The sequence below is a fragment of the Rhinolophus ferrumequinum genome, chromosome 14, assembly GCF_004115265.2.
Source record: "Rhinolophus ferrumequinum isolate MPI-CBG mRhiFer1 chromosome 14, mRhiFer1_v1.p, whole genome shotgun sequence".
Lineage (NCBI taxonomy): Eukaryota > Metazoa > Chordata > Mammalia > Chiroptera > Rhinolophidae > Rhinolophus > Rhinolophus ferrumequinum.
Window position 1 is genome coordinate 41,714,646 of NC_046297.1, and position 24,097 is coordinate 41,738,742.

General features: G+C 36.9%; 1 protein-coding gene across 1 annotated transcript in view; it reads right to left on the bottom strand.

Annotated features, from left to right (window-relative positions):
• Window positions 1–24,097, bottom strand: part of RGS22 (regulator of G protein signaling 22) — a 221,852-nt gene that overhangs the window by 64,975 nt on the left and 132,780 nt on the right. The window contains exons 15-17 of the mRNA XM_033125712.1: window positions 23,818–23,940; window positions 22,942–23,043; window positions 6,681–6,815 (exon numbers count right to left, since the gene is read on the bottom strand). Of these exons, the coding sequence (XP_032981603.1) occupies window positions 6,681–6,815; window positions 22,942–23,043; window positions 23,818–23,940 (360 nt within the window). The remainder of the gene's footprint in view (window positions 1–6,680; window positions 6,816–22,941; window positions 23,044–23,817; window positions 23,941–24,097) is intronic.

Below are 24,097 nucleotides of genomic sequence, written 5' to 3' on the forward strand. Positions count from 1 at the left end.
CTCTCTCACATGGTAGTGCTATGTTTTCTCTGCACTATTCCAGCTTCTCACACAATGGAGGGATTCCCTGGGAGATGGGCTTCTCCTCTGTTAATAGTTCACCTGGGTCACAGGTGTTCCAAAGCTCTTCCTGCACCAGATTCAGAGCCTGTATGTTTCAGCAGTTCTGTTTACTCCTGCAGGGATTGACCCAGATAGGTGGGGCCAGGGGCAGGGTTAGTTGTGAGGGGTGGCCCAGAGCAATGGCGGTGACCACCACCACAGCCGGTCCTGCTTCCACAGCTCCCTCCCCTTTGCCAGAACTAGTTGGGCTGCGAATCTGTGTCTGCGGTCCACAGTTCTCAGAACTGCAAATATTCTGTTCTTTTGATCTGACACTGCTACTGTTCTGCTTCTAGCACCGGGCAGGTGGCTGTGGGGTGAGCTCTGGGACGGTAGGGAGAGGGCAGCTAGTCTCAGTGCCTAAGGCTTCCGTTCTCTGCTCAGCAGTGAACCACCGTTAACAGCCTTCTTCCCTCAGTCTTTTCTCCGAGGTCTCTGCCGTGAGCGTTGGGTTCAGCCGTGTTATATGCTGTCCCCTCAGCCCTGTGGGTTACAAGCGGAGCCCTAGCAGTCCGAGTTCTTCCCTCTCCTGCAGCTGTGGTAGTTCCGGGATGCAGCGAGTTCAGAGCACTGAGCTAGGTCTGCGTCCTGGGCCCGCGCAGCTCTGTCTCCGCACTGCTCCCTTCCCTCCTCTCCCGCTCACGCGATTCTCCCACTTTTAGGTGAATTCAGTAGTGGGCTTCTTCGTCTTGCCTGTCTGTTGTGCAGGGAGTCCTTTGTGGAGTTATAGTTGTTTGATTAGCTGTAAAATCCAGGGAAGATTTACAGAGGCTCACCTTACGCTGCCATTTTGATAACGAGCTGTTTTTAAAATTTTTGTAAAGATGATAAAAATTATTTTTAAGTTGATGTACTATAAAGATTATGCTATGTGGTAGCTAAATAAAACAGTCTATGGGTTAGAAACATTGTTTAAGTATCCTGGTGTCACGTGGGGTGTCATACGGGATCTCAGCTCCCGCTCCCCACACAAGAACACAGGATATGGTGAGGCCAAAAAAGAACACCCACGGAGCCATAGATAGGGGAGTCATACCACTATAGTCTCACTGGAGGCTGGATTCACATGACGCGTGACCTGCTGTCCGCTTTTCTGCCAACCGACCAACTTGACTCTCCTCGACTCCCCAACGCAGCCGCGGCAGTATACTAGTGGCCAATGGCTTAAGGGTTACAGCTGACGGCCAACTAGCCACAGCTGATGGCCATCCAATCACAGTTGATGGCCCTCTACTACCTGAGCCAGCACCTTTCCACGTGAGGCCAAGAGCCTGGAAACTGCTCTCTGGGGCTCTGTCCCCACACCTGGGTCATGGCTTTTTTTATTGGCCACCCAGTTCTTCCTTCCTAGCCACTGAGCAAATAACAATGTGGCTAATGTTGAAAAAGAAAATGATCCCTTCATATCCCAGTCAGCTACTCTGATTCACATTAAAGCAGAGATTCACTCACACACAGCTGTGGTTGACATGATTCCAATTTAAACATTAACTTATAATGCTTTAACAAACCAGCAGGAAAGTTTTTGAGAATGGATACAAACAATGCCCGTCTGTGATCAGACTGCCTGGCAGTGCACACAACACGGCCCTAAACCCCATCTCTCCTGGAGACACTCAAAGGTTATGTAATCAGGAAATGCACAATGGCCCACTCTACACAGGCCCACTCTACACCTGTGCCTGTGACTTACTTTCTTGGCATCTGTATCAGATGGGTGGCGGGGGGAGGGCAATACCTCTCCCTAAAAAAACCTCTTACAGTCTTGAAATTCTGGGAGTTAATTTTCTTGTTTCATTAAACTCAAGATCATATAATGGTTAGCAAGACTATCAAGATAAAAGATGTAGGATGGATACCATGAAGACAGAAGGAAGAATTGAATTGGAAAGTGGAATGGAGAAATAAATTGGGACAAATGAAGACCGAAAAAATAAAAAGAAGAAAAAAACAACCAAAAATGTTTCTATTTTTGCCTCTTCAAGGAAATCTCAGATGCTTCATTAATCAGAGCCAATATTCTGTACACAACAGCTGTATTGCACTATATAAGAGATGGCTCAAATTAAAATATGACATTTCCCATTGCAATTTATATTTTTTCCAAACCTTATTATATTTTTTATGCAAGGTTCAGCATTACTACTTAATAGTTTCAAAGTAATTTTGAAAGTGTACGTTAATGAGCATATTTTTGGATAGAAGTGGATCCCAATCTCCTTTCAAATATATCATAGTGAATTCCAGGCTTATTTTTCCCACACTTTATTCATCCTCATAAACCCTGAAATGTGTTGATGTTTTCTTATTGCATCATAAAGCCTAGATAAACATACCTGAAAAAGTAGAATTGTGGATTTATTGAATTTATTCTTGTTTTTAACAGTGTCAAAAGCAAAAAAATAATGAAATGTTTTCCACAGCTGTCTGTGCTATTTGGATTTCTTTCTGTATCAAAGACTAAATGAGGACAGCTATGAGGTTAGACTCCAATTATCATGCTGTAGAAGTACCCAGCAAGTATTCTCACTGTGCCAAAGGTGAGCAGTCTTTGGGAAAGCATCTTTTCCATAAGTAGGGGCCATCTGATGAGCTGCAGCTTGACACTCATCTGTGTTCCAATGAAAACAAGAACAATTTCTGTGTAGACTTAAAAGGCAAAGTCAAGAATAATACCAAATGTTGTAGCACATGTGTTGATTTGTTATGTTACATTTCAGCTGTTAGTTATGTTAATGGAACAGTTTCACATACTTCGTTTTGATGTATTTATTTTAATGATCATGTGGATGTATCTTTCTATGATTGCCTAGTAACACTGATTGCATGATGTTCTGCTGTCACCACCAGGCCAGGACTGGAAGTAAGAAAGAGAATTGTAAAACTTGAACTTCAGAACTGTATGACTTAAAATGAGTCCCTCAGTACATTAGGCACAATATGTGTCAAAATCTATATGCTGTGAAATTTTAATACTAGTTTATAGGATATTTAGCAGAGCATATCACCAGGTTAACTAAAACTGGGGACATTTAAAAAGTGGGTTTACGATATAACTTATTAAAGTATTCCAGAGCTTAGGACAAAACATTCATGCTTCAGTATTTGGTATCATTAGCAAGTCCATTTTTCTTAGATGCATTACTCCTCTGCAATGGTAAAAGAAGGAATTCTAGTCAAGTAACTAATACAACTGCAGAAAGATACATATCTTTCACATTCTTCTAGTAATTGTCCAAGACGTCCACTGGGATTATAGGAAATATAGTTGTCTGCTGTTGTGATTTCTTTCTACTTATTGTGAGGTGGCATTAGGGTTCTGCAGTATCAACAAAGACCTAGCTGGCCACTGGGAAGAAGACATACGAGGTCAGACAATTAAGTTCGTGAACTCATCCTAGAAAAACTACTACATACCTCATTGCTGAATATCACTATGGTCACCTTCGAAGTACTCCCCTTGGGAAGCTATGCACAGACGCCAGAGCCTAGTCCACCCTTCAAAGCAATTTTGGAACTCTTTCTCTTGAATGGCCATCAGAGCTGTCGTCGTATTTCCCTTGATGTCCTGAATGTCATCAAAATGTCTTCCTTTCAATATTTCCTTTATCTTCGGGTAAAGAAAGAAGTCATTGGGGGACAGATCAGGTGAGTAGGGAGAGTGTTCTGATACAGTTATTTGTTTACTGGCTAAAAACTCCCTCACAGACAGTGAGCTGGCACATTGTTCTGATGCAAGAGCCATGAATTGTTGACAAAAAGTTCAGGTTGTCTAACATTTTCAAGCAGATTTTTCAGCACTTCCAAATAGTAAACTTGGTTAGCTGTTTGTCCAGTTGATACAAATTCATGAATAATCCCTCTGATATCAAAGAAAAAGTTAGCAACATTGTTGCAACCAGTTCGTGAAATTAATTGTCAGACCTCATATCCCATAAAACCCAAGACACTACTTCATATACTGCAAAGACAAAAAAAGAAAAAAAATTTTGGCTAATGAAACATACAAAGCTTTTTTCATAAGCTCCTTATTAAGGTTCATTGTAAACAAACTGTGCAGGACCTGGAGATTCTGTAGCAAAGGTGATGTCCCTTCTTTGGTAGGTGCAAGCAACGGATTCATAAGCCATCTTTAGAGTGGGAGAAAAAACATGAAGGTGGAGGGTCAGTTGTCTCCAGCTGTAACATTAGAGAAACTTAAAATGGAGAGGATCCGAATGATAGTTCTCTTGTCATTATCTCTCTTCCTTCATTATAAGCAATTGTATGCTGGAACCAGCTCATACTAGCTCATAACAGCAAATTCATGAATTTTCAGGAATTGTGTGAGAAGTTTGCTAGACTCAGTCATTATCAAAAATTAAGTTACATAAACTAACAATTAAATAAATTATATTACAAAGATAATGAATACTCAAAACTCATCACTTCCTAATAATTTTACTGTTTGACTATTATCCATGATCTTGACATTATTTGTATCTGTATGACGGAAATACTATATGATGGGCTACTGCACATCTCTTCCCAACTCTGCATTCACTGATGTCATATTGACAGCTTGAAATCAACCATGGTGAGAGTATTTAGATGCAGAGATCAGCAAATACTACAAATCAGGGCTCCTTTTTTCCCTGGAGAGCTAGTTGTTAAACATTTATCATCACACCACTGATTATAAGGCAAATGTACTTCTCTTCTGATCATGATCGCTAAAGGAAGAGAAATAAAGTAGGAAAAAAGCAAATGATACCAATTCACACCAGAATATTCCAGTTTTTACACTGTATACTTAAATACTATTTAACTGACATCCATTAAAAAAAAACACAAGGATACTGTAAAGTTCCTTTTGACAGTTAAATTAGAGCAAAGCTGAACTATGAGAGGTGGGCAAAAGAGCTTTTCTTTGAAATTGCCTACATTTTAAATTGTCTTTATTTAGAAAAGGGCAAAGCTATGATTCAAATGTTAAATTTAACATCAGTTTGATCAGTAAATGAGAAGAGGTAAGAATTTAGAGGGGAAAAGACTTGTTAACTTGTCCTCATGAGAAAGTATAAAGAGCAGCTATGAAGAAGAAACATTAAAGCATCATGAGAAATAAAATTGATACTAATGGATCTTGATGTGGTGTCTAGATCCCAAAGAGACCAAAATCACTTTACAGATAATCTTAAACACACATAGGATCTCAACTGGGCTCAATATTATATCCTTGGAATTTATATGACACAATGAGAGGATACTGTGCTCCAGCTAAAGGCAAAGTGTCCCTAGAGGAGTTTATAAAAAGAATATTAATGCCCTGATAAGGTACACTTTCAGAAATCACAAAATATTTACTTCGGCAAAAAGAGCAGTCTGTTTTCATAATGATTCACAGCTCTAGAACTTCATTAGCTGAGTTCATATGAGGCAGAAAAAGAAAATAACGAGTAAGTTCAAGCCATCCAATGTTTTTTTGTTGTTGTTTGTTTTTTGGGTTTTTTCTGGAAGAGGAGGAAAAAATGATGATTTTTAATGGCCTCTTATATCCCAGTAGGAGCTCAAAAACATTACTGAGGAGCTATGCCGAGAGGGAATAAATTACAGATGGATATTCCCACAAATGGATTTTCATGTGAAGGACTTTGAGATTTTTCAATTAGGAATCTTAAAGATGGGATCTAGAGATTGCAACATCCTGATACTGAGAGGCACACTATTGTAGAGATCAACACAAGATGGAGTTGCACAAAAAAGACAATGTGATGACAATCAAACAGAACTTCTGGCAGTTACTCAGACTCTATGGAGAACACAGTGCAAAGAGAGCCTAATAAAATGCCAATAGGATAAAAGAATAAAACAAACTTGAATCATTTTGGACAGACTGAAAAATCCGAAGGGAAAACGGAACATGTTAAGTGAAGCCAAAAGCAAACCGCAAACTCAAGGGACAAAATAGACTAAAGCTTAAGACTGACTTGGGCCATTGCTTAAAGCATTTTAAGTAAAATTGATTAATATATGATGAAAAAAATTAAAAAATTACACAAAAAGGTTATTAATAAGCAGTTTAAGGCAACCTAAGGAACAAATAAGCATTTTTATTTTGATCACTTTTGGATTCATTAAAAAAAAAAAAACCTTTTAACTGACAAAAGAAAAATATGTTTTTAAACTAATGGAATAATTTAATAATTTCTTGAAAATCAGTAAACAAAAAAATAATTCAATGAGAAAAGCATGATATATTAATATTGGCGTTAACAAAAACCTGTCTCGGAGGGAAGCTAATCCATGCTGACAAAGCACATGAGACTGATACTAAAACGAGAGTATCAAGGGATTACTTTACATGAGAAAACCAACCATCAAACAGGCTGGATATTTACATTAACCGACTCATCATCTTGGAAAGTAAGCTTAAATAGAGCAGGTGGCTTGGAGTCAGAATAAGGGAAGTTAACGTGATCCCTGTGAATGTTCTCTCCATCAGGATCTATCAGGGTGACCAGATACTCACAAGAGTAGACAGCTCAGTCTGGATAGCACTTCAAGTACATAGTCAAGGTCTGCCTCTGCACGCTTACCTCTCTGGAGTGCCACAGCAGACTAGTGCCTCTTCTTGACTGGAACATTGTTTCTTTAGATGTACTGGTAACTTCATTACAAGTCTTGCAGGACTGTGAGGCCATTCTGTCTATAGACAACTGTTCATATCTGTTCTGAATTATTACACATTGATTTCATAGTTTAAGTTTTAGAAAGCAACCTTATTTTTAAGTTTCGGGAGAGGTGGGAGGGGATTCACTGTTGCTTCAGTGAAATTTTTTAGGAGCTCTTTATGAAGAGCAAACTTGGACTATAAACATAGTATGTCTGGAAAGGCAGAATGTTGATCATTGTTGAAGGTGGGTGGGTGATGGTATATGGGGACTCATTAAACTATTTTATTTTTTTAAAAAATTTTAAATAAAAACACTTGGCTGACAGTCATATATAAGTAATCATTGATTATCTAAAATTAGGTTTATAATATGTTGCTAAGAATATGAACATGCCAATGAGTTCATTCAGTCATTCACTAAATATTATAGCATCTTTTATATGTTAGCCCCAGTCCTGAACATACAAGGTAAACCACATAGACTGTCTTTACGAAACGTATAGTTCAGTGGGGGGAAATGTTAAGAGTGAAATTTGATGTTTAATGTTTACAAAGATATTTTAAGATATTAAAGTGAAAGATTAAACAAGGTGATAAACTAGAGACAATTAATAAGAAAGTAATAGCTTAGAAGTTAAGAGTATAGAGTCGGAGTCAGAATACTTGGTTCTAATTTCAAGCTCACTAATTGCTAGACCCTTAGGAAAGTATTCAACTTCTCTAAGTCTCAATTTCCTAAACTATAATATGGGGAGAATGCCAATATCTACCTGTTATGATTGTCAAGAATTAAATAAAATAATTCATGTAAAGTGATTACACAGAACTTAACAGATAGTAAGCATAAATTTCAGGTATAATGATAACTGTGGTTTAGAGAAGTTTAGGGCTTGACTTTTCTGGAAACAAGAGGATTAAAAGAGAGTCTGTGGAGATCCTATTTTGGTCCATAATCCTATAGTATTCAAAGTCTTAAGAATGTGGGTAGCTGGTATCAACATCAGATGGGAAATGAATGAACAACCAACTGTAAGTCAGAAAGCTGGCTGCTATACGTGTTCTTCCTGAATCCACTTCACTAGCAAGCACAACAAAATGGGATTTGCAAGATGAGAACCCTGCTAATTCTGTGCAGTGATTCACAGTGCTCAGGATTCCAAGACTGACTGCTGCTTGGGACACCATCTCTCTGGTAACAAAACCAAATGATTTAGCAAAGCCTGGATAATAATTGCCCAGTACTCATGAAACAACCTAATTAGGAAGACACTGAAATTTATCATAAAACTATAAAGCGGTACATGATTTTCTGTATTTAATCACCACCACAATCTTACCCCTTGCCGATGCCCATTCAATTTTTTAGAAAACACAGCTTGGTTCTTAACACTGCTGCTGTATAAAGAAATAATGAACTCTGTTAGTGCACCTGAAAATATACCATCAGCCTAGAGAAGGAGCACTTAGCTCGACTTAGCTCACAGCCCTTTAGTGAAAATGTCAGGACCACTCTGAAGTATCTGAGTCCTGTAAATGCCAAGGACAGGAGCTAAACAATTAAGGTAATAGGTGACAACAAGCAAATAAAAAAACTAAGCTGATTATCAGAAAAATCTTCAACATTGCCCCTCTTATGCCATAAAAAGTTTTTTTTTCCCAAAGGAATTCAAGGTTTTGGTTACCTAAAATTAGCTCAGAATCTATTGGAGAACATTGTCAGGACAATGCAAATTTTATAGAGAAAGATCTACATGGCCTATTCTTTCTCAATCTTTCTAGGGTTCTCTGAAAAAGTGGGCAAAAGAAGAGCACATTGTTGAACCTTGTTAGCACTTGAGTGGCAGCACCTATGTGTGTTTTGTTCACCAAAGTGTCTGGCATGGATCAGAGCATAGTATATACTGGGGGTTGATAAATGTTTGTGGAAATATCAATAAAGTTTTCAGGCTAGGGAAAATGTATTTGTAATTGCTGGTCTAACTTCTATCTAGTTTATATTTATTTCCTGATTCTACAGTAATAGAAACAGGAGCAGGAAAAAAGGGGCCAAATCCATGGACATACCTGTAGAACCCTCAGGTAGTGAGAGCTATACTGCACAACCTGATATGAACTTCATTTGGATCCTACTGTGTCTAAGATCATCTTTAGGAAGTTGCAATGATTTGGGGCCAGAGAAGATGAGAAGAGTAGCAATAAATAATTGCTGAATTAATACATTAATGAGTTCTGCATTACTATCACAACTTCTGGCTTCCTAAAAACACCAACACACAGTATAGGTCTGATGACATGTATTGACGTAGCTTTGTATTTTCTTTCTCTCTTGAGAAATTTCGCAAACATAAGAGTAAATTGGTGACAGCATGATAGACCTGGGCAGACAAGGGTAGTCACTTAGACTTACTTATTTGCCATGGGACTCATCAAATGATTTCTTTGTAGGAATGTATATAAATAGAAGCAACAAGTCTTTCACTAAAGCATTAGGCCAGAATATTTCCAAGCTGTCAAATTATTGGGTGGAGATGTCAGGAGTGGGAATTCCAAATGTCAAGATTTCATCTAGATATGGTTAAAGATACTGAAAAGATTTGAGATTTAAATCTAAAGTTGAATAACACAGGACAGTATAATTTTTTTTGTTTGAACAACTGTCACCCAAAAAAGAGAGATTTATTTTGTATTGCTTCACAAGGCAGGAATGAGACCAAAAGATGAAAGCTTTTAGCTCAAAATTGAGGGAAAGAAAATGAAATAGTTCCGTCCCTCCTACAGGTATTTAAAAAGAAGCTGATGATTCTTTAAAAAAACAATAACCAATTGTTATCTGCTGGTAAAGGAAGAACTTATTTAATCTCTAGTTAACATGCTATTATTTGGCTTTATTTTAAACATAATTGAAGTACTTCCGTAATGATCTCTCTCCCCCACTAGAGACGGAGCTCCTTAAGCCAAGAATTTTGTCCTAATCGTTTTTATATTCACAGAATATTACTTGGCACAAAGCAGGCTCTCAGTGAATGTTCATTAATAAGTGAGTAACAGAATAATATAAAATATATCTTAAAAGGTTGTGATTCTATGAAGTATATTTTGACTCAACTTGTCTTTTGAAACTTATAATAAGTTATAGTATTGGTTGAATGAACATTTGCTTAGGAACTGCTGTTCTTCCATCCTATTTTCTTTAATTTCTTCAAATTCCTGTCATCCTTCCCTGTTATGCAGATAATTAGTAGAATCCTAAGTATTGACTCTAATAATAATAATGTCTACTTATTCTACAGAGTGCTCCACATTATACTAAAAAATATTTCCACCTACATTATCTTATGCAGTCCTTACCAAAATCCTATGACGGAGTTGTGAGTAGAAAAGCAAAGTCAGCAATGAAGCAGTATCTCAAGTCTGAGCTTAATTTTCTTCCTAGTATGAAGCCTTGACAAGGTTAACATTTCAGAGATCTAGTTTGTTTGTTTGTTTGTTTTAATTTATAGAAAATAAGATAAAATATTTTACATGCTCATAATGGGTATTAAATTAAAAATATATATCACTGCTTCTTGCAGAGACTTTGGCAGGCTAGGTTACTTGAAAACTTCCTCTATAAAATGTCTAGAAATATTGGATAAAGCATAACAGATATCCTTTAAAATGCATGGCTGAGATGATAAGGAAAATCGACAAGAGCCAAAATAAAGGCATATACTGAAAACCAGGGTGATAAGCATGAGCTGATGATGGGATTACAATGGGGTAAACCAAGGGTGTAGATTATGAGCCATGGTGTACAGGACACATGGTCTTAGACCATCATGAAGTGAAAAAGTTACACTGAGACCCATACACACACAAATGTCATTGGAGGGGTATACACAAAGTGAAATGTAGAGTGAGAAAAAACTTGAAGAATTATACACAAAGTAAAATGTAGAGTGTTAAAAAAAAATGTACAACTTTTTGAGTTCTCCGCATCTTATCACAAACGGGACATCTATAACCCATCAAAGGACTCTCTGCTCATCACACAGACCAGCTAAGAGACTCGTGCAAGGATTACTTGAAGGTGGGTAATTGGGCGAGCAGGGGAAGAGGGAAGGGAGCAGAGTGGAGACACGGCCCGCATCTGCGGCTGTGGGGACGCGGCCCACATCTGCGGTGGTGGAAATGCAGCTGGCATTGGCAGCTGCAGAGACGCAAGGGATCCCAGGATGGAACACAGAACACAAAAGCCAGGAGGTGGGCTCTTTCCCGCCATCCCACAGCTGATCTCTCCTGCCCAGAGGGCAGCATATCCAGTATTTGAGGCAATAATCTCAGCTGAGACCTCCAGGTGGGCCCTAGGTTGGACAAAGGACATAAACTCCATACCTGGGTCCCTCCCCCCACTCTTCCAATCCTACCCCGCCCCTCCAGAGACTTAAACTGGCCCCTGAACTGAGGAGTAGTGTCAGATTACAAAGGAGCCTTAGTGCTTAGGATCTGGGAAGACCCAGCTTGCAGCTCTGACACAGGGAAGAGGCTGGGAAGAGTGTGATTTTTGCTGGGCTGGGAGAGAAGAGACTCCTCCACCCCCAGCCCCCACCCTTTCTGGCCTGCCTAGGGCAGGGCAATTACAACTGCGGAGGCACTCCCAGGGATCAGCAGTAAGCGGCAGACACAGCTCTGGGCTTTCAGCAACTCAGAAATCTCCCGCCCGCCACACAGACAGACACACACACACACACACACACACACACACACACACACACACACACATGGAAGAAGTGCCCTAAGACTCAGGAGAACTGGACACAGGGCTGGTGGTGCTACTCTCAGTGTGCATATGTGCAGGCAAGGGCAGAAACTGCACTGACTTTGTAGAACCTACCATCCAGACCTCTCAGCCCCATGCATCAAAACCTGTAGTCCCAAAGTCACTCTGGGCACCAGGTGACTGGCTCTGCCTGCACAATACACAGAGGACTCTTTGGTACAGCAGAGGATAACCTGGAGATTACTTGGTGGGCTTATGCCAAGACTGGCGCTGCTTTTTTTAAATTTTGTTTTGTTTTGTCTTTATATGTTTGATATCTTTGCCTGTGTTGAGTGGGGGTTGTCGGTTGTTTTTACATGTGAATGTATTTGATTTTTTCTTTGTTGTTGTTGTTGTTGTAGTTGTTGTTGTGCTTGGTAATTTGCTTTGTTCTGAAATTGCCCTACCAGGGCCCAGCTTAAGAGGCACAAGATTCAACACACCCAGAGAGGCCAACTCCACACCAGAGTACCACCGGGCTTGACCTACAAGTGATACACCCAGAGGGAATTCTCTACAGGCACAAGAGCCCATAGAGGACAAACCACATTTAAGTGGTCAACCCTCACGCAGCAGAACACCCTGCAGTGGGCAGAGCCAAATCTCACAACTAGTCAGCCGAGGAGTTAACCCCACCTACTCACAAGCAAAAAACAATTAAAGATCTTCTTTAACAGGACAATATACACAGCACAAGAGTCACCTTTGGAGCACACGCAGAGGAGAAGAAGAAAGTAGTGCAAGTCAAATATAAAGGACACATACTACATAAGACAACCCAGCAAGAAATAAGAACTCTAGGGCATCTACCTAATGCATCGAAGCAAGCACAGAGTCAGCCAGAATGGGGAAACAAAGAAACATGTCCCAAATAAAAGAACAGAAGAAACATCCAGAAATGGAACCAAATGAAACAGAGGTAACCAACCTATCAGAGACAGAGTTCAGAACACTGATGATAAGAAGGTTTAAGGAGCTTAGAGATGACATAAAGAAGGATAGAGAAATCATAATGAACAACCAATTAGAAATAAAGAACACAATTAGTGAAATAAAGAATTCACTTGAAGGAATTAACAGCAGGTTAGATGAAGCAGAGGATTGAATCAGCGACTTAGAAGACAAGTTAGCAGAGATCACCCAAACAGAACAACAGAAAGAAAAAGAATAAAACACAATGAAGATGGTTTAAGAGACCTCTGGGATAACATCAAGTGCAACAACATGCGCATCATAGGAATACCAGAAGGTGAAGAGAGGAATCAAGGGATGGAGAACATATTTAAAGTAATAATGTCTGAAAACTTCCCCAACCTGATGAAGAAAACCAACATACAAGCCCAGGAAGTGCAGAGAGTTCCAACCAGGATAAACCCAAATAGGCCCCCACCAAGACACATTATAGTTAAAATGGCAAAGGTTAAAGACAAAGAGAGAATCCTAAAAGCAGCAAGAGAAAGACAGAGGGTTACATACAAGGGAACTCCCATAAGACTATCAAATGACTTTTCTACAGAAACATTGAAGGCCAGGAGGGAGTGGCAGGAGATACTCAAAGTGATGGAAAACAAAGGCCTACAACCTAGATTGCTTTATCCAGCAAGGGTATCATTTAAAGTTGATGGACAGATAAAGAGCTTTGCAGAAAAGAATAAGCTAAAGGAATTTATTACCACCAAGCCAGCATTGCAAGAAATACTAAAAGGACTTCTGTAACTAGAAGAAAGATGAAAACAATCTAACTACAAATTTAAAAATGCCAATAACTATGTACCTATCAATAATCACTTTAAATGTAAACAGATTAAATGCTCCAATCAAGAGACTTAGGGTGGCTGAGTGGATAAGAAAGCAAGACCCTTGTATATGCTGTATACAAGAGACTCACCTCAGATCAAAAGACACACACAGGCTGAAAGTGAAGGGATGGAGTAAGATATTTCATGCAAATGGAAATGAGAAAAAAGCTGGAGTTTCAATACTTATATCTGACAAAATAGACTTTAAAATGAAGAACATATTAAAAAACAAAGATGGGCACTATATAATAATAAAGGAATTGATCTGACAAGAGGACATAACCCTAGTAAACATCTATGCACCATCTATGCACCCATCTAGAGCACCTAAATATATAAAACAGATATTGACTGACATAAAGACAGAGATCAACACTAACACTATCATAGTAGGGGACTTCAACACACTTCTGACAACAAGGGACAGGTCTTCCAGACAGAAAATCAATATGAAAACAACGGCCTTAAATGACACATTGGACCACTTGGATTTAATCGATATTTTCAGAGCATTTCACCCCAAAGCTGCCGAATACACATTCTTCTCAAGAGCACATGGAACATTTTCCAAGATAGACCATATGTTAGGCCACAAAACAAGTCTTGATAAATTTAAGAAAATTGAAATCATACCAATTGTCTTCTGTGACCACAGTGCTATGAAATTAGAAATGAACTACAGGAATAAAACTGGAAGACACACCAATTCATGGAGGCTGAATAACATGTTACTAAACAATGAATGGGTCAACCAGGAGATCAGGAAGAAATCAAAAGATATCTCGAGACAAACGAAAATGAAAACACGACAACCCAAAATCTATGGGATGCCACGAAAGCAGTCCTAAGAGGAAATTCATAGCATTGCAGGCCTACCTAAAGAAACAAGAAAAATCACTTATCAACATTTTATCTTCACACTTAAAGGATCTGGAAAAAGAACAGCAAAATAAACCCAAAGGGAGCACAAGGAAGGAAATAATAAAGATCAGAGAGGAAATAAATGAAATAGAAACTAGAAAAACAATACAAAAGATCAATGAATCCAAGAGTAGGTTCTTAGAGAAGATAAACAAAATCGACAAACCTTTAGCCAGACTCATTTAAAAAAAGAGAGAGAGGACCCAAATTAATAAAATCAGAAATGAAACAGCAGTGACAACAGACACCGCAGAAATACAAAAAATTTTAAGAAATTACTATGAGCAACTATACGCCAACAAATTTGACAACCTAGAAGAAATGGACAATTTTCTAGAGGCATACAACCTTCCAAGGCTAACTCGAGAAGAAACAGAAACCCTGAATAGACTGATTACCAATAGGGAAATTGAATCAGTAATCAACAATCTCCCAACAAACAAAAGCCCTGGACCAGATGGGTTTACAGGTGAATTTTACAAAACGTTCAAAAAACAATTATCACCTATTCTCCTCAAGCTCTTCCAAAAAATCCAGAAGGAAGGAAGGCTCCCAAACACTTTTTACGAAGCCACTATCACCCTGATCCCAAAATCAGACAAAGACACCACAAAAAAAGAAAACTACAGGCCTATATCTCTAATGAACATAGATTCAAAAATCCTCAACAAAATATTAGTGAATAGAATTCAGCAATACATTAAAAAGATCATACACCATAATCAAGTGAGATTCATCCCTGGTATGCAAGGGTGGTTAAACATCTGCAAATTAATTAATGTCATACACCACACTAACAAAATGAAAAATAAAAATCACATGATCATATCGGAAGAATCAGAAAAAGCATTTGATAAAATCCAGCAGCCATTTATGATAAAAACCCTTAAGAAAGTGGGAATAGAGGGATCATATCTCAACATAATAAAGGCCATATATGATAAACCCACAGCTAACATCATCCTCAATGGGGAAAAGCTAAAACCATTCCCCTTAAGATCAGGAACAGGGAAGGTTGCCCACTTTCTCACTTCTATTCAACATAGTGCTGGATGTTCTAGCCACAGCAATCAGACAAGAAAAAGGAATAAAAGGCATCCAAATCTGTAAGAAGGAAGTAAAATTGTCATTATATGCAGATGGCATGATACTATATATAGAGAACCCTAAAGACTCCACCAAGAAGCTATTAGAGCTGATAGATGAATTTAGTAAAGTAGCAGGATACAAAATTAATATTCAGAAATCAGTTGCATTTGTATATACCAACAATAAAACATGAGAAGGAGAAATTAAAAAAAAAAAAATCCCATTTACAATTGCTTCAAAGACTATAAAATACCTGGGAATAAATTTAACCAAAGAAGTGAAAGATCTGTACTCAGAAAATTATAAAACACTGAAGAAAGAAATGAAAGAAGATACAAATAGATGGAAACACATACCATGTTCATGGATAGGAAGAATTAATATAGTTAAAATGTCCATATTGCCTAAGGCAATATACATATTCAATGCAATTCCTATCAAACTACCAAGGACGCTTTTCACAGAAATAGAACATATAATCCTAAAATTTATATGGGACCATAAATGACCCCGGATAGCTCAGTAATCTTGAGAAATAAGAACAAAGTGGGAGGTATAACGATACCTGACATCAAATAATACTACAAGGCTACAGTAATCAAAACAGCATGGTACTGGCATAAAAACAGTCACATAAATCAATGGAACAGAATAGAGAGTCCAGAAATAAATCCATGCCTATATGGCCATTTAATCTACGACAAGGGAAACAAGAATGTACGGTGGAGTAAAGACAGTCTACTCAATAAATGGTGCTGGGAAACCTGGACAGACACATGCAAAAAAATGAAGCTGGACCACCTCCTTACACCATATACAAAAATAAATGCAAAATGGCTTAAAGACTTAAATGTAAGATCCAAAACCATAAAATTCCTAGAAGAAAATATAGGAAGAAATTTCACAGACATCACCCGGAGTAAGATTTTTACTGATATACCCCCTCCCGCAAGGGAAGTAAGAGAAAAAATAAACATGTGGGATTACGTCAAACTAAAAATTTTTTCACAGCAAAGGAAACCATCAATAAAACAAAAAGGGATCCTACTGAATGGGAAATGATATTTGCCAATGATATATCTGATAAGGGGTTAATATCACAAATTTATAAAAAACTCATTCAACTCAACTCCAGAAAAACAACCCAATTAAAAAATGGGCAGAAGACATGAAGAGACATTTTTCTAAAAAGGACATACAGATGGCAAACAGACATACGAAACAATGCTCAACCTCACTAACCATCAGAGAAATGCAAATAAAAACCACAATGAGATACCACCTCACCCCAGTCAAAATGGCTATCATCAATAAATCAACAAACTACAAGTACTGGCGCGGATGTGGAGAAAAGGGAACGCTTGTGCACTGTTGGTGGGATTGCAGATTGGTGCAGCCACTATAGAAAACAGTATGGAGGTATCTCAAAAATCTGAAAATGGAACTACCCTATGATCCAGTAATTCCACTCTTAGGTATCTATCCGGAGAAATCCAAAACTCCAATTCAAAAATCTTTATGCACTCCTATGTTTATTGCAGCACTATACAGAATAGCCAAGACATGGAAACAACCAGAATGCCCATCAGTAGATGACTGGATTAAGAAACTGTGGTACATTTATACAATGGAGTATTACGCAGCCATAAAGAAGAAAGAAATGTTACTGTTTGCAACAACATGGATGGACCTAGAGAACATTATCTTAAGTGAAATAAGTCAGACATAGAAAGACAAATACCATATGATTTCACTTATATGTGGAATCTAAAAGAATAAATGAATGAACTAATCAGAAACAGTTTTGGAGACATAGAGGAAAAACTGAGGGTTGCTAGATGGGCGGGGGGTGGGGGTAAGGGGGAAGGTGAGGGGATTAGAAAATAGTCAGTAACCACAAGATGGCCACGGGGTTTTCAAAATTAATTTGGGGAATGTAATCAATAATATTGTAAAGATTTTGTAGGGTATCTGATGGACACTTGTCTCATTAGGGAGACCACCTCAGGGATGTTGTAGATGCCTGATCACTGCATTGTACACCTGAAGCTGAAGTTGAACAATAATGAATGTCAACTACAAGTTTATATATGTATATATATGTGTATATATATATATATATATATAGAGAGAGAGAGAGAGAGAGAGAGAGACATATATATATGTCTCTCTCTCTCTCTCTCTCTATATATATATATATATATACTTAGAAGAAGCGGAGTACAGCATTAGGAATAGAGACAGTGGAAATGTAATGGCTGTGTGCGACGTCAGAGGGATAGTGGATGGGGGGAGGGGGGTTCACACAGTGTGAGGGATATAAATGATAAACGTCTAAGTATTACTTTGTCTTGTGCACCTGAAACTAATAAAAAAAAATGTACATATACACACCTACCAAACCTAGGAAATAAAAAGGAAGCTTGCTTATCTTGGCCTGGACTCTATGTAAAAGAAAAAAAAAAATCTGAGAATTAATTATTGTAGTTTACCCATCATGGGGGTTTGGTTTTCAAGATTATGTTTGGCAACTGAGGAAACTCCAAGATAAGAAATTAGCGTTTAAAATGTGCCCAGCAGAAGCACCAGAGATTTAAAAACAAAAACAAAAAAACAAAACCCTCACTAACGAGCTCAAAATTCAAAATTATAAAACACACAAGGAAAGAATCCACTATATCAGCAGAAATAGTAAATAGCAGAATTAGTTTTCCTAAGAACTACAAATCATAGAATTATTGGATACTGTAGCAGCCAGACTCTAGGGTAGCTCCCATGAATACAATGTCTTCTAATAGTCATGCCCTTTCATACTCCTCTCCCCTGAGAGCGGGCAAAACGTATGGCTTGTTTCTAACGAATAGAACACAGCAATAATGATGAGATTTATGTGACTGTGTGTATGTAGTTATTAATAGATTACATAAGATGGAACGCCTACTTTACTAAGAAACTCTCCCTTGATGGTTTTGGAGAAGCAAGTTGCCATGTTGTGAGCTGCCAACATGGAGAGGGTCATATGGCACAGAGCTGAAGTAGCCTGTAGCTAACTAACAGCCAGCAAAAAAATGAGTCCAATGGTCTGTAAGGAACTGAATGCTGCTAACAACCACGTGAGCATTGAAGTAGGTCCTTCCCCAGTTGAGCCCCACATGAGAAACCAGCCCTAGCCAACACCTTGATTTACAGCCTTGCAGAGGACCCAGCACAGCTGTGCCCAGACTCATAAACCATATAAACTGTAAGATAATAAATGTGTGTTGTTTTAAGCCACAAAGTTATGATAATATTGTTATGCAGAAACAGATAACTAACACATCTACACACTATATGTTTTAAATGCTTAAAGACATAAAAGAATGACATGAAAACAAAACATAAAAAAAACACCAGGAATATTTGAAAAACACAAGTAGAATGCCTAATTTTAAAAAATCCTCATAATTCTTAAAACTATTGAACTCAATGGATGGGTTAAATAGCAAATTGATAAGGGGGGAGGGCGTGGTTGATGAAGGTAAAGGAGATCAAATACATGGTGATAGAAGGAGAACTGACTCTGGGTGGTGAACACACAGTGTGATATTTAGATGATGTATTACAGAATTGTACACCTGAAATCTATGTAACTTTACTAACAATTGTCACCCCAATAAACCTTAATTTAAAAAATAAATAGCAAATTGAAATATGCTGAGGAAATAATGTATGAATGAACCGGAAAATAGATAAAAGGAAGTTGACCTATTTAAATTTATAACATATAACACAGATATAAAAGATGGAAAAACTTGAGCACTTAAGAGAGATATAGAATAGATTGAAAAATACCAACATTGATCAGATATGGAAATCAAAATGACGGAATACAGAAAAGAGAAGTAGAAAGTCTGAAAGAAATAATGACTGAGGATTTTCCAAAATTGATGAAAAACATGGTTCCTCAGATTTCTAGAAGCAACTTAGACCCAAGAAAGATAATTGTTGTAAACACATTGAGGTGAAATATAGAACATAAAAGTTAAAGAGAAGATGATAAAAGCAAACAATGAGAAAAAGCATCCACTCTCAAAGGAGCAATAATAACAATAGAAACCAGGAGACATTAGAATAATACCTGTGAAAAGAAATTATCAACCTAGAATTCTATATTCAGCTAAATGAGCAATGAGAGAATAAAATAGATATTTTCACAAACAAACCTGAGAGATTTTTACCAATAGTAAATTCTAATGAAAAACCTACTAAAAGATATTCTGAAAAATTAAATCCAAAGGAAGCAATGTGATACAAAAAGCAATGGTAAGCAAGAAATTTGTGTGTGACTAAATCTACACCAGCATCGACATTATAATAATAATAATAATAATAATAATAATAATAACTACTTGACAGGTATAAAACAAGATTTAAAATGCCATACAGAATAACATATAAAATGGACAAGGTGTGGTAAAATTAGTGTTCTAAAATCTTGATTTGCTTGAGAGGAGGATAATGATAATGATTAATTGTACACTTTAATTTCAGGATGCATTTTAAAATTATGAGGTGAAAACAAAAATAGAATACGTAATTTCCAAACCAGTGGAAGGAAATAAAATGTAAAACATTATTACTACCCACATTTACAAAACATAAAACTGAGGCTTGTTAAACTCACTGACTTGACCAAGTTTACTCAGTTAATAACTAACATAATACAAACTTAAATTCATGTCTTTCAACTCAAAATTTTATGACCTTTTTTCTTTCTATGTCATATAGTCTCTGATCTAGGTGATACATTAAAATAACAATGTGTTACCCTGATATTCAATTCAATGAAGCAAAAATCTCACACTGCTATAATATCTTTGTATTAAATAGGATTTTGTGGTAAAAATGCTGTGGATTTACCTGGTAGCAATCTTCTTATTCCTTATTTCATTTTTACCTACTTTCTCACTCATTAATTCCTATATTCTCTACAATTTTTTCTCCCAGGCTCTCATTTTTACTGTTTTTTTCTCTCTTTCTCCTTCCTATTTGTTTATTTTTTATTTTGTACACGTTTGTATGTGTGTATACATAAGTGTAAACATATATAATATTTATGCATCACACATTATAAATTTTTAAAAATCTCAATGTATATGTTGTGGAGGGTGGTAAAATGCATAGTTTTAATTGGGCTACAGTTTGCTTGAAAGATTTCTACAAAGATGGAAGAAGTTACAAAAGAGAGTGGTACACAGATCTGCTTCATTCTATTATAGTGCTCTGTCACTGAATCAAGTATGTAATGTCGAAAAAGCAGCAGGACTACCTATGATGAAATCTAGGCTCCAAATGTTAGCAGCAATAGATGGACTCCTGGCAAGTTGCTGCTAGAGTCAAAGACCGCATCTCTGCACTATGCTGGTGATTCCCTTTCTCCTTGCCAAAACCATTTCAGTTGGTTTCTAACTGAAAGTCACGCAGTAAAATCTTCAGGATGTGCCCAAGACTGTAGTTCAAACTCCTAGACCACAGTCATTTCCACTGACCCTCACCCCCATCTAATTTGCTTGCAGATATTTGTGCAATACTTCTTGAGGTAATAAAACTTCAAGGTATGTAATCTGCCTACTGGAATACAGAAAAGCATGTAAGCCTTTTGGAATCAACTCTTGGTCTCCTATTATATAGCTTGTCAGATGTATTAAAATAATATAAAATCAAGTTCATAACAACTTTAAAACATTGGCAGCTGATTATATTCTGCGACTGGCATAATCAATCCAAACATCTATATTGTAAATGTACCCTTGAAGGAAGCCATAAAGGGTTTCTATTATAAAGAAATGAGTGGTATTTCATACTATAAAATAAATCTATAGGATTATGGTATTAGAAGCAATTCTTACATCAGGAGGCACAGAAATCTTTAATAATTAAAACTGAAACTAATTTAGAAAATTGTTCCATTAACCAAAAAAATACAATAAAATAACTATAGATGTAAAAGGCAAACAAGTAAAAAAGAAAAAAAATCACATGATTTGCTCAGTTTATTTCCCCCTATTCATCTAAAAGCAAATTGTTCAATTGCTCCCCTCCACCCACCCTGCTTTGACTCTCCAAAAGATAATTTAGGAAAGAATAAAAAGCTAATGGCCTTAATCCCAAAACAGAATAATTCATCTCAAAATGACCAGAATTTGAATATATTCTGCTTCACAATCATTTATAGCTGGTTGAATAATACCATTACTAAGAATTAATAAGTCTACCAAGCTCAAATACAATTTCTGCTTTTACAAGTACATGGAAATATGGTGATTACAACAACAACAAAAAAACCACTTAATTGAGCAGCTGAAGATTTTTGGAGGAGTACGCTTTGTAGTAGTGAAAACATAATAAAAATAACAGATGGTACTTTTGCAGACAGGGGCAATAGGTTAGGAGGAGAAGGATAAATAGAGAATTATACGTAAAGGATTAACAAGCAGAAGAGCCAACTGTGTGGTCTCAGAAAATGGTGCTGGCAGATTAGAGATATAATTGCATGATTTCATGGAACCAGATCTAGGTCATGCAGGAGCTGAAGTCCTTATTCTCATGGTAAAAAGTACAAAGCTCTGTCAACTGATTTACAAAGCATAGTTATTAATGCCAGAGTCAGGGTGGTGGAAGTAACAATAAACATCCAGCAATACTCTCTGATGTCCTGAATAAGATTATAGCAAGGTAATAAATAATAATGACAAAGCTAAACTCCTCAGCAGTGTTCAGGGAGAGGTCCTCTGGAATGGAGTTATTTCAGATTTTAAGAACCACTTAAGTGGTCAACAGAGAAGTGATTAGCAGTTTTCTGGGCTTGATGACCTCTCTCCATAAAAGAGCAGAACAGCCTAAGAATAAAAAACTGAAAAGATAAGTCAGCTTGAATCATAATTCTATTCTGTTTCCTTCTCCAACAAAAAGCTGGCCACCCTCTCAGTCCTCCTCTATTTTTTTTCTTCCTCCTCTATTTTGCTTCAGGGAGGTCTTGAGATAGTCTTTTCTCCACCTCTGAGTATCTGTCTTCTATCATGTGTAGCACAGAAGCCCAGGCGACAGCACAGGGCCTACACCACACAGACTCAGTCAACATTCTGTCCCACCCTTGAGACAGGTCAACAGCTTAAGTATATCTAACAGTTGTTTCTGCAGGAAGCTCAGAGAACAGCTTTGGTCAATGCCTCTCCTCCCAATCACTTCAATAATTTATTACAAGTCCTCTCTCAGGGTAATCTTTTAAATCACTCACAACCAAACCAAAAAGGAATAAATTAAAAAAAAAAAAAGAGGGGATGTCTTTTATTGGAACAACAAGTAATTGGCAGCAAAGAGAAAATAAAGTGAACTAAATAAAATAGGTAAAACCGAGAATCCACAAATCAGATTATAAAACAATATTCTGTATTTAAATAAAGTAATCCCATGGCAACAATTTAACTGTTGCCTTTTGGCCTGGACTCCCAGATTTCTCTTGTTTGGGGCTGGACACAGCTTTTCACTTCTCTGTGTACTCAGAGCTTCACAGTGATACAGCATTATTTACTACTTACGTGGGCTTGCTTGCATACTTTAAAAGGGTGAAGTGTTTCTTGGTAGAAAAGCTGATGATAAGCCTGTAGGTCAAACCAAAAGTACACACTGTTCCTCCACAACTGCAGATGGGAAAAGTACATAAATTATTACCACCCAATTATTAAAGCTCTACAAAGCTCTAATTTCAAATATAAGTCATTGTTTAGCTCTTTGGTGTTACCATAAATCAGGTTCAATTTAAGATGTTTTTATCTTCTATCACAAACTGGCAACATACAAAATATTTATTGGTATTGGCACTAGAACAATATATATTTGCATGTATGTTTCTCACATAATTGTTCATTAAAATAAGTGTTCTAGTTAAGAATTAGTGTAATTACATATTTCTGGCATGAAAAGTAATTTGATATATATGGGCAAATCATATCAAACACTACTCTTCATTTGAACCAGCGAAATACTTTTCATTTTAGCAAAATGAAGACTTTGTGATTTAAAAAAAAAACAAACCTGTAAATAAGTTTGCTACTACCCATTATAATTTGTAATTGTTACAATTATTAAAAATGAAAGGATTGATAAAATCAACTCTGAATTGAATATATATTACATTGAAACAAGTTATATGAAAATAAACTACTGTCAATAGTACAAGTCAATCCTTGTCTACCTGTATTTTACTTTTCTTTTTAATTTTAGCATGATAGTGAACCAAAGAAAATGACAATTAAGATGTTTAAACTTTTACTAAATATTTACTATGAAATTTCTTACCAGCGATGGGAATTTTAACATCAAATATAATTATTTGAGCATTGAATTATTTCAATCTCTTGTATTTTAAAATGAAGTAAAGGTACAAAATTAGATTTTAAATAATTGTTTTCTACCTTGTTCCCTGAATGCTCACAGAATTTAGTAAAGAAGAACCCAGCTCTATTTTCTACATACAAAGATTGCAACAAATTTTCCATGTCAAATCCGCCCAAGGCACCATCCGCCATGGTTTTAACCTAGATAACAAAAGAGAGGTCCATTATCCACCGAGAAACATTGTAATTTTTTATGGCATTATTCAACAGAGTTTCATAAATTCTGACAGGCTGTCATTTCCCGACTGGACTATTTTATTTTTGTTCCAATGTTCAATGTACAAAATGCACAATGAAG